The 12273-nt window shown below is 41.6% G+C and overlaps 2 protein-coding genes across 3 annotated transcripts in view; one reads left to right on the top strand and one right to left on the bottom strand.

The window, feature by feature from the left end:
- The window catches only part of osbpl8 (oxysterol binding protein-like 8), a 190159-nt gene that overhangs the window by 124618 nt on the left and 53268 nt on the right, over positions 1-12273 (bottom strand). The window lies entirely within an intron of this gene.
- Positions 9009-10045, top strand: LOC129456702 (E3 SUMO-protein ligase ZBED1-like). Its single transcript, XM_055225761.1, has 2 exons — positions 9009-9335; positions 9599-10045. The coding sequence occupies exons 1-2, from the start codon at positions 9009-9011 to the stop codon at positions 10043-10045; spliced, it is 774 nt and encodes a 257-aa protein (XP_055081736.1).

Genomic DNA, 12273 nt, shown 5'->3' with positions numbered 1-12273 from the left:
ATTTTTTTATTTTTATTTTTTTAAATATAGACAGATTAAACTGGTAAATTATGAGTTTAATCCCCAAGTTTAATGCCTTTTTACATATAAACACCTAAAATGTCAAATCTTCAGCTAACTCACTCGCTAACTTCTCCTTTCTGCTACTGTCCCATATAAATCCTTAATATCTAAATAAAATGTTATGTTAAAATTTGTTGACACATATACATTTTGGTTGACTAAGACTCTGTCACTGTCAATCGATTAATTGACTTAACAACTAAAACCCTACAGCATTAATGCTGTAGGGTTTTAGTCGTTTTAGGGTTAGTGCACCTGGGGCTTTTTGGGAAAGGTCCTGTTTAAGTTCAGTCTTAGCTCAGTGTGTCCAAGGAGTAAGCGCTAAAAATTTAATTCAGTAAAACAATAGATAGGCACTTGAGTCTCAACTAGCGGTGTTATATAACCACTGGATTTATATAGCGCCTTTCAAGATACCCAATGCGCTTTACAGTGCATTATTCACACTCTCTATACTTGGTTGTGGAAAGATACTATTGTAGCCACAGCTGTCTTGGGACAGACTGACGGAACAAAAGACTAAAGAAATTCTTGGTAGATTAACATCCTGACTAATTGTTTCTATTGATAAATTAGTTGACTAATATCTCTCAAAACTATTGTGTATCTCTGTGTATCTGACCCAAACTGCACGCACAAGACTACACCTGCAGGGGGAGTTCATGCAAAAACAACCATTTATACAGAAAAAGTACTGCAAAACAAAGTAACAAAGTACGTGCAAAAAAGGTAGATTAAACACATGATTCATTTGCAAATCTTGAGCTACCTTACTCGCTAATGTGCTTTCTGCTGTTGTCCCATATACAGTGGGGCAAAAAAAGTATAAAGTCAGCCAACAATTGTGTAAGTTCTGCCAGTTAAAAAATGAGAGAGGCCTCGAATCTTCATCATAGATACACTTCAACTATGAAAGACAGAATGGGGTGAAAGAATCCAGGAAATCATATTGTATTATTTTTTATGAATTAATTTGTAAATTCCTTGGTAAAATAAGTATTTGGTCACCTACAAACAAGCAAGATATCTGGCTCTCACAGACCTATAACTACTTCTTTAAGAGGCTGTTCTGTCCTCCACTTCTTACCTGTATTAATGGAACCTGTTTCAACTTGTTATCAGTATAAAAGACACCTGTCCACAACCTCAAACATTCAGACTCCAAACTCTTCTATGGCCAAGACCAAAGAGCTGTCAGAAGGCACTAGAAACAAAATCGTAGACATGCACCAGGCTGGGAAGACTGAATCTGCAATAGGTAAGCAGTTTGGTGTAAAGACATCAACTGTGGGAGCAATTATTAGAAAATGAACAAATACCACCACATATCAAGACATACCACTGATAATCTCCCTCGATCTCACCCTGTGGGGTCAAAATGATCACAAGAACGGTGAGCAAAAATCCCAGAACCACACGGGGGGACGTGTGGTTCTGGGAAGTGAATGACCTGCAGAGAGCTGGGACCAAAGTAACAAAGGCCTAGACAGTCTCAACCCCATAGAAAATCTTTCGAGGGAGTTGAAAGTCCATGTTGCCCAGCGACAGCCCCAAAACATCACTGCTCAAGAAGAGGTCTACATGGAGGAATAGGCCAAACTACCAGCAAAAGTGTGGGAAAACCATGTGGAGACTTACACAAAACGTTTGATCTCTGTCATTGCCAACAAAGGGTATATAACAAAGTATTGAGGTGAAATTTTGTTATTGACCAAATACTTATTTTCCACCATAATTTGCAAATAAATTCTTTAAAAATCAGACAATGTGATTTTCCAGATTTTTTTTTAGGCTCGAGCCCCTACAGGGCCTATTGCTTCCTATTGCTTTGCAGTCTGTTTTCATAAAGTTGCAGTAACCAGTATCCTACAAACCCATGCCATAGGCATGGGATATGCATATTTGTTCTTCCTAACATATCATCATCAACACTGAGTCAATGGGCGAAGTCATCCCGATCAAAAAAGTCAATGGGACCCATGTGATATCTTTCACTCAGTTGCCATGGCAATGCATGAAAAAAACATGTTATTCTAGTGGGAAAATTTCCAAATTTTCGTACATTTCAAAGTCAAATATCATATTTTCAAAGAAATTTGGTACCATGACTCTTCATGTCATGTCATTAAAAAAGTCAATTGGATCCATGTCATATCTTTCAATGGGTTGCCATGGCGATGCGTGAAAGAACTTATTGGCTTCATTGAGGAACGTGAAATTTGGCACATTGACTCTTCAGGTCGTCCCCGTCATAAAAGTCCAAGGGGCCAAGTTTGTATTTTGCACGGTGTTGCCATGGTAATGCCTGGAAAAAAACATGTTTTTGTGCATCAGTCCTTCCTGTGTGCCTAGACTTTGTTTAGTGACAAGTACATCCCAAAGCCGCAATAATACGGACTAGTGCGTTAGCGCCTCCTGTAGGGAGTGCCGGGTCGGCTGAGTGTGAATCGCGGCCCGTGAGGCCCATTCGATGTCGCTTGCGGCTTTAATCCCATTTTGTCTCTGTTGAAGTGAACCTATGATGAAAATTACAGGCCTCTCTTATCCTTTTAAGTGGGAAAACCTCCACAATTGGTGGCTAATTAAATACTTTTTTGCCCCACTGTAAACCCTTATAAATTAACTAACGACACCTAAAACATCATCAAATGATTCATCGACTATGCCCTAGTTTCAACCTGTTAAAATTATGCCCTGCTTTCAAAATTTTCAGTCACAGTTAGAAAAAAAATCCATCACCGACTCTTAACACAACCTTGTTTGTAATTGTCACTTGCTATGACAACAGTGCCAATTTTTCATGACTTTAAAACCTATGGATAGAACATTTTATTACAATGAATTTGCAGTTTCTGGTAATTCATTCCGTTTTATTAGTTTAAATGCAGCTGTATCTAGTTCCAAACCGCTCTTTAACTTGAAATGGTCTGAAAGATTTATGTGGCCTCATGCCTACTCACATTTCCATCACACTGAGATAGAGGAGCGTTTATGACACAATTTCAACGCTCTAATTCAATGTGTTTGATATGGACCAATGCCATTACAGGTTCAGATCTTTCATAAAGGCTCCTGTCAGAGCAACATGGAGGAACTGCCACACATTCCCTCACATTTTGATTAAATTTAAGTATTCAATTCAATTCAATTCATTTTATTTTTGTAACGCCCAAAATCACAACAGTTGTCTCGAAGGGCGTTCATGTTTTGGTTAATGGGGGAAACCGGAGTACCCGGAGGAAACCCATCCAGACACGGGGAGAAACATGCAAAACTCCACACAGAAAGGCCTGGGCGACCCGGGGATCGAACCAAACCTTCTTACTGTGAGGTATGAGTGTTGCCACTCAGCCACCGTGCTGCCTACACAAAAACAAAACAACAAGAAAAATCAGACAAAACAAGAAAAATCGGCCAGGCAAGGAGGAGGGAGGGGGGCAGAGAAGGGCCAGGCGAGGACAAGGAGAGCCGGGTGAGGAGGATGAGAGCCAGGTGAGGAGGAGAGGGAGGCGGGTGGAGGAGGGCCAGGTGGGAGGGAGGAGAGAGTCCAGCTGTCATCGGGGCATCTGAAAGAGTTACACTCCACAGGGGGACAGGGGACAACATGTGAATAGCATTGCTGATGAGAAAATAGGACGAAGCAGAGGATAGTGCTCAGGTTGCCATACTTCCCCCAGCTAGTTATCTCCTACTGCAGCCTATCTTATCCCGGGTTTTAATGTCACTCCCTAACTCCCTCACTAAGTAACCTGGTCATAAGCTATACCGAAGAGGAAGGTTTTAAGCCTGGTCTTAAATACAGAGACTGTGGGGGCCTGTTAAACATCAGCAGGGAGTTGGTTCCATAGCACAGGAGTTTGGTAACTGAATGCTCTCCCTCCCACTGTACTTTTGGACACTCTAGGAACCACTAATAGTCCTGCATTCTGAGAGCGGAGTGATCTGTTTGGCTGGTACGGGACAATAGCATCGTGCAGATAGGATGGGGCCATACCGTTTAGGGTTTTGTATGTCAGGAGGAGGATTTTGAATTTGATTCTAAGCTCGACAGGAAGCCAGTGCAGATATTTTAGTACAGGACTGATGTGGTCTCTTCTTTTAGTTCCTGTTAGGACTCTGGCCGCTGCATTTTGGACCAACTGGAGGGTCCTTATAGTACTTTTGGGGCAGGCGGCGAGCAGAGAATTACAGTAATCAAGTCTGGAGTTTTTCAGCATCGTTTTTAGGTAAAATATTTCTAATTTTAGTTATATTTTGCAGGTGAAAGTATGCGGTTTTACAAGCTAGGTTTATATGGGCTGTGAATGAGAGATTTTGATCAAATAGAACTCCAAGATTTTTTACAGTAGGGCTAGAAGCTATATTCACATTGTCGAGTGAGATTATCTGGTCCGACAGAGAATCTCTTTGACCTTTGGGACCAACGACAATGACCTCTGTTTTTTCAGGATTTAAGAGCAGGTAATTCAAGGTCATCCAAAGGTCATCCAGGTTTTGATGTCCTTCACACAGGCACTGAGTTTATCTATTTGATCAGTCTGATTTGGTTTCATTGATAAGTACAGCTGAGTGTCATCAGCATAGCAGTGAAAATTAATGCCATGTTTTCTGATAATGTTACCCAATGGCAACATATACAGAGTAAATAGGATTGGACCAAGCACATATCCATGTGGAACACCACAGGATACTTTAGAACAGGGAGAGGTGCACTGGTTTATACTAACAAACTGGTACCTATCTGATATCTGATCTGATCCTTCTCCTCGCCTGGTCTTCCTCCTCCTCGCCTGGCTCTCCTCCTCGTCCAGCTCTCCTTCTCCTCGTCTGGTCTTCCTCCTCCTTGCCTGGCCCTCCTCCGCCCCCTCCCTCCTCCTCACCTGTCCGATTTTTCTTGTTTTGTCTGATTTTTGATTTTCCTGTTTGTTTTTGTGTGTAGGCAGCACGGTGGCTGAGTGGCAATACTCATGCCTCACAGCAAGAAGGTTTGGTTCGATCCCCGGGTCGCCCAGGCCTTTCTGTGTGGAGTTTTGCATGCCTTCAGAGACTGCTCAGAGCGCAAGCGGCGCCAAAGCTTCTCTGTGCGTCTTACATGTTGTTTGAGTGTCCTGAGCTGTAACGTATATAACAAGGAGCCGGAGGTCTTGGTTTAATGCTTTTCTGTTTTAGCGGAGCTACAACATCGAGAGCATATTTTAAGGTGAGCATTGCTCTGTCAACCAATTGATCAGTGACAATTGGATTAAAATTATTTTCATTGTCACATGACATATCTTTTAGTAATGGCTCAATAATTTCTTTAAACTCTAACCGATTTATCTGATAATGTTCTTTTCATTATAGTTTTTTTCTGCGGGGCTGGATAGTCTTTTAGTATAAATTGAAAGGTAATTAAGAAATGGTCAGAGAGTATAGGGTTTTGAGGAAGGACAATTAGATCATTAATCTCAATACCATAGGTTAGAACGAGATCTAGAGTGTGATTGTGACAGTGAGTCGGCTTATTCACACTCTGGGTGAAACCGATCCCATCCAGGAGCGCGCCAAAAGCATTACTGAGGCAATCACTGCCGTTATCAACATGTATGTTGAAATCTCCAACTATAACAATCCTTTCCCAATTCAAAACTAAACTTCATGAAATCAGAAAACTCTGTTAGGAAGTCGGCATATGGACCTCCTGGTCCATATGCCGGAGGTTAAAATCACGATAAAAAAGGTCAGCAATTGATCATGCTTGGCTTTTTTTTTTTAGCAGTCTTGTGCACTGCCTCATGTTTGCAATTTCAATGCAATGTTTGGATGTTACTTCTGGTGTTTGCCCACAAGGGGGGCCTCTGTCATAGCAATGACACTTAGCTTCTGTGCCTATTAGGCAGCACAGTTATCACTGTCTGAACTATATTCTCCCAGATATCAACAATAAACAAAGACCGATCTGTAACTCTCCAGAGGAATGTGCCAGAGTGCACCTCACCCATATGCACAGATGAGATGCTAATGTGTGCACATCTTATATTTTTACCTACAATATTGCAGTCTGCAGAATACAACAACACCTCACAACACCTAAAACACCACCAGATCAGAGATGCCCCTAGTATAACTTGTCAAACATCCACAGTGTCCTCGGTCGTGTACTTCCTTTGTTTTGTCTGTTTTGTCATGTTTAGAATGCAAAAAAACAGTGCGCAAAATGCGCACGCATTACGCACTACTGTATTGACTGGGCTTTGTTTACGCATTTGTCAAGCTCTGTCTGTTGACGGAAAAGCATGGCATGCCATACATCGTGTTCCGCTGCTCAAAGGTTGTAAGGGAAAACATCACTAAATGTGTGTAATGTGATTGGTTGATTCTACAAAGGGGAGAGTGGGGTGTAAACTTTCAGTCATCTGTAGCACTGACATATGTGTTTAGCAGTGAGAAAAAAGAAGGTGCTGTCAGATGTTTATTGTGCCTGAAATCAACAAAAGAAATACAAAAAAGTGACAGGGCAGATTTCCCATTTGGAATACTTTCCTGCAGCAGATTGGACATGGAGGATCTAACTTACTTTGCAGACATAATTTCTTCACTGGTTTATATTCTCTTCACCTGTACGGAACGAATGAGACCAACTTTCTGGGAATATGTTGATGTTAGACAAAACCCTCATCAACAGAGCCCTCAAACATAAGTGAAGTTCAAATCCAAATTTTTGGCTTTTCTGTAAAAATGGCTTTCCTGTCAGCACTGTGGTGATTGCAGGTGAAAATGGTTTGCATATTTGGAAAGACAAGCGCCGTAGCTTTCATTTGATGCATAAATTGTTTGTGCGGGTGACGCAGAAGTATATGTACATTGCTGTAGAGTTGTTAAGTATAGGTGATGGCCCGAACGTTAACGTTATAATTATCATGATAATATCGTTAATCGCGATTATTCTGGTCATAATATTCGTAAGTCTGAATTTTAATATCGCCCTATCCTGAGTATCGGGCTGAACTAAGGTGGTGTTCTGCATTGAGAGGAGTTGGAGCAAAGATAAAAATGGAAATATATTTAAGAAAAGTTTAGGACTTTGTCATTAATCTGCACCACAAGAACAGAAAGAAAGTTGGTGAAAGGTGTGTCTGTCAAAAAATGTGAATTTCATTGGTATATATGGATAATATAAATCCCCAGAACATGAATGCAATCTCAAAACTGGCCACTGCACAGTTTTGGCTGTCTGCAAGAGCTGGCCGAGATGACTAAAAGAGCTTAAAACCCAAGAGGAGCTGCGATTGATATCAAGTGTGTCTGATATTTTATAGTCTTGAATGCAAAATGAGCCCTCCTCTCATTGCATCTGCAAACAGTCTATGCAAAAACTATGACCGACAAAAACCAGCACAAACAGAAGACCTCAACCAACAGGAGGCATTTACACATTTCCTCTTTGTTTAATAAATTCCAAACTTTTCCAAACACAAAACACCACTAGCATGCAGCACTGCAAGCCTCAACTAACTACCACAACATAGCCGGATGATATTTGTCAAGACAAACTTGTTCTCCTGCGGTCATAGCTTTTACCCTCCTCTGTTCAGGAAAAATAGTCTTCATTCATCTCACAAGCAACACTTAAGTTGTCAAATTGCATTTAAAGGCCCTGTACCAGATGTTTTCACATGTATTAGATAGGGGTGTGCTAAAAAATCGATACACCGATATATATCGATATTATTAAAATCGATACAGTATCGATTCTCCGTTTTCTAGTATCGATATTCCCCCCGGACGTGAGGAGGCAGTATAGCTGCGCTGCCACATCTTTACTCTTTACTGGTGAAGAGAAGCGTGCGGCAGAAGAGAAAATGTCAGAAAAAATGTTTCTACCGCCTTCCTCCCTAAAGGCAGACGTATGGGCGCATTTTGGTTTTAAAGCCCGAGAGAGGGGAAGCGGAATTGACAAAACCAGCGCTATCTGTACGCATTGCCAAATGGCTATCAAATATTCAGGTAATACGACCAACCTCAGAGCTCACCTGCAGCGACACCATCCCGACAAGCTAGTTTTATCGGCCCCGAAGAAAAGCCTGGACCCAAAACAACGCACTTTGGAGAGACACATAAGCAGACTAGCATCCAACTCTCCGCGTGCACTTAAGATTACAGACACTATTGTGCATTATATCTGCCAAGGTCTATGTCCATACAGTGTCGTGGAGAACCCAGGCTTTCGTCTTATGATAAACACATTAGATCAACGCTATGTGATTCCCACACGTAAACATTTGACGGAGGTAGCGGTCCCGCGAATGTATCAGAGGGTGAAAGATGCCGTTAAAACCAGTCTAACTGCAGCACCAAGAGTGGCCCTTACTTGTGACGGCTGGACGTCCCGTGCAACGGAATCGTATGTAACCATTACAAGCCATTTTATCAACGAACACTGGGAGCTAATTTCCAACGTTTTACAAACTAGAGCCATGCATGAAAGTCACACAGGGACTAACATTGCGGAGCTACTCAGCGCGGCTCTTCAGGAATGGGACATTGCTAGCAAAGACCCGGCTATTGTGACGGACAACGCCGCTAATATGAGCGTCGCGGTGGAGCTCACTGGCATGTTGCATTTTAAGTGCTTTGCCCATACGCTCAACCTGGCATCACAGCGTGCTTTGAAACTGCCTGTAGTCGCGCGTCTTTTAGGTCGTGTGAGACGCATTTCAAACTTTTTCAGGCGCAGCACAACAGCTAGCTACGTACTCCGCCAGAAGTAAAAGCTGCTGCAGTTGCCAGAGCACAAACTGATCGTCGACGTTGTGACCAGGTGGAACAGTGCGCACGACATGCTCCAACGATTTCTTGAGCAGCAACCAGCCATATCTGCTGCTCTTTTGTCAAGTGAGGTGAGAAAGACAGAGAAAGAAGTATGCACCCTAAGTGAGTCAGACATAACGTCTGCAGAGGATATTATGGATGCCATGAAGCCCATGAAGGTAGCAACACTAGTGATGTCCAAGGAAAGTACACCAACACTATCAGTTGTTGCACCACTTCATGCTCAGCTCATCCATGATTTACAAGAGAGTCCATCTGATTCCACCTTGGTGAAAGAAATCAGAGCAGCCATTTGTGAGGATCTGAGCAAGAGGTACAAGGATCAACATAAAGAGACTATGTATTTATGCTCGGCACTGGATCCACGATTCAAAGCTTTGCCCTTCCTTCCTGACCATCAACAAGATGAAATCTACATGAGAGTCATTGCAGAGGCTGGAAGAATTCATGACTCATTTCAGGTATGTTGATTTGTTGTTTCACAAATAAATACAAAAAATATTCATCACATATCACATTGTAAAGTACAAAGTTAAATATTAAATAGTGTACATTAAATTCATAGCTGATTTTAAATTCAAACTAGAATGTATTTTGACAAAAATTAGGAACCCACAAGTGGGTATAACTTTCAGTCAGATGACTATAGATGTTTTAACTTATTTGTCTTTAAAGTTTATGAACACAAACTTAACACAAACATGTCATTTGCTTTATAATATAGAAAGAGGTTGATCTGGAGATCGTGACTGAGGTGATGCCTGTGGAGCAAGACGATTCTGAAGAAGTTAAAGAAAACTGTGCTGCTGGCCCACCACCCAAGCGAACAAAGGACATGTACAGTTTGGCTGATTTACTTGGTCCAACCTACTGTGCAGGTACTGCTGTGAGACAAAGAACCACACAGGACCATGCAGAAGAAGAGGTGACAAGGTACAAGGAGGCACCAGCCTTGTCCCTTTCAGAGGGAAATCCACTTAGTTGGTGGAAAGAGCATCAGAATGAATATCCACTCATGTCACAGCTTGCAAAAATGTACCTGTGCATCCCAGGGACCAGTGTCTCCTCTGAGCGTGTATTCTCGACAGCAGGAGACATTGTCACTACTCAGAGAAGTGCACTCAGCTCAGATCATGTTGACCAAATTCTGTTTCTAAACAAAAATCTTTAAGAAATGGCTTTCTATTCTTGTAGTTGTTTGATCAAGTTTGCTGATAAGCAATGTTCACAGGGCTACTAATGTTACTAGTCAAGTTAACCAAATCAGCATTATTCTAGGTTTAATGAATGTTCTATGTTTGACTATAAATGCAGCATTTGGTTTTAGAATCACAGCTGTGATTTAATAGGTACATTGTGAGATCCTTTAGATCAGTCAAACTGCACGTGCCTTTGTTTAATTGTTGAACTCGTATAAGCTATGGATGATGATGCAGCTGAGCACTTTTTTGAGGCTGTATGTATTGTTCTACTTAGAAACATGCATTCATCAAAAAGCACTTTATTGTGTTTAATCTTCAATAAATGGAAGAGAAATGCACCATTTAATGTTTTTTTTGTGGAAAATGGGGTTGATCATTAAAGTAAGAGGCTAAAGGCCTTTATTTTTTTCTGAATCGTATCGATTTGAAATGTATCGTATCGAATCGTATCGAAATTCGTATCGAGATACGTATCGTATCGTGGCCTGTGTATTGAGGTATGTATCGTATCGGCAACTTCTTGGTGATACCCAGCCCTAGTATTAGAGCAGGGGTGTTCATTACGTCGATCGCGATCTACCTGTTGATCGCAAAGGCATTTTGGGTAGATCACGTTCCGTCATCCATCCGTCGGCGTCGGATCCTATCGTTGCCGATAGAGCGCGGTTGCGGAGCAGCGTAACTCCGCAACTAGTCATGCGCTCATTCAAATTCAAATGGCGTCTCAAAGCGGAGACATGGGGCTATCTAAATATTTTATCGTCATTACGGTAATCTGCCTCTGTTGTCCCTCGAAGGTGACGAATGAGAGGGTGGATGCTGCGGGGATTTTCCCAGTCATTTATTCGATCGTGATCATCGCATACGATTATAATCGCCTTTACGGCACCAGATTGCCTCATGTTTCCAGTTCAAAACAATGTTAGTTCAGATGAAGGTCCAAGTATGAGTGAAGATCAAAAGAAAGCAAAGACGGTTAGCTCAAGCAAAGTCTCTGTTTTATTTGGATTTACTTTCACTGGAAAACCAACGAATCCGACTCTGTTGTGCTTGGTGTGTGGTGAAAAGCTACCCAACAGTGCTATGGTTCCAAGTAAGGAGCATCTTCAAACAAAACACCCTTCGCTTCAAAACAAGAATGCGGACTATTTAGTTCATCTGCGTGAACACACAGAGGAACAGGCAACTATCATGAGAAAAGCTACCAAGTTGCTGAACTTGTAGCTAAGTCAAAAAAGGCGCACACTGTGGCACAGACATTAATACTTTCCGCCTACAAAACCATTGTAAATGATATGCTCGGACCTGAAGCAGCTTAAGAAATAGCCAAAGTCACTCTCTCAGATAGCACAATTTCCAGACATATTGATGACATGTCTGTAGACATCAAAAGTGTGGTTTTGGAAAAGATCCATATCAGTAAGAAATTTACATTGCAGCTTGATGAGTCTACTGATATTAGTGGGCACGCTCAACTCTTGGCCAATGTGCATTTTATTGATGGAGATGCAATCAGAGAAACTTCCTTTTTTGCGAGGCATGACCAGAAAAAACAATATAAGGGGACATTTTTCAGGTCACATCAGAATATCTTGAACAAGGAGGACTTGAGTGGGAAACTAGATGAGTGTCTGCAATGATGGAGCTGCAGCTATGGTTGGGCGCACCAAAGGCTTTGTAAGCAGAGTGAAGGAAAGAAACCCAACCAAAGCTGCTTGCAAGTGATGAGTCGTGTGCAAGGCTGGGATACCTGGCACATATTTTTCATTATCTGAATGAACTGAACACACAAAATGAAATTAAAATCTGCTTACAAGTACAGATAAAATAAATGAATTCAGTTGAAAGGTGCCACTCTGGCAACAACATGTGGAAAGTGGCAATCAAACATTTAAAAACTCTTGAGAAGATGTTATTTTCTTTTTCTTAAGCCTCAACTGAATGCCTTGACTGTTTTAGGGACCCATATAGCTCAGCATCAGTTGGTGGAAAAGAAATGACTTTACAGCAGCAGGAGGAACTAACTGAACTGAGACAAACCGTGGTTTAAAGCTAAACTTTGCGGATTTACCTTTGAACAGTTTTTGGTTAGCTACTGCCAAGGAGTTCCCCATTCTGGCAAAAGAAAGGTATTTTGACATTGCTCCCATTTTCCACAACATATCTGTGTGAGGTGAGCTTTTCAAGCCTAACTGCT

The sequence above is a fragment of the Periophthalmus magnuspinnatus genome, chromosome 12, assembly GCF_009829125.3.
Source record: "Periophthalmus magnuspinnatus isolate fPerMag1 chromosome 12, fPerMag1.2.pri, whole genome shotgun sequence".
Lineage (NCBI taxonomy): Eukaryota > Metazoa > Chordata > Actinopteri > Gobiiformes > Gobiidae > Periophthalmus > Periophthalmus magnuspinnatus.
This window is presented reverse-complemented; position numbering and strand designations above follow the sequence as displayed.

What these genes read in the sequence shown, in the direction of transcription:
- LOC129456702 (XM_055225761.1), top strand. Translation starts at nt 9,009, where the DNA reads ATGGATGCCATGAAGCCCATGAAGGTAGCAACACTAGTGATGTCCAAG. An exon ending in GAATTCATGACTCATTTCAG is followed by an intron (nt 9,336 to 9,598) that starts GTATGTTGATTT and finishes TTTATAATATAG; the next exon opens with AAAGAGGTTGATCTGGAGAT.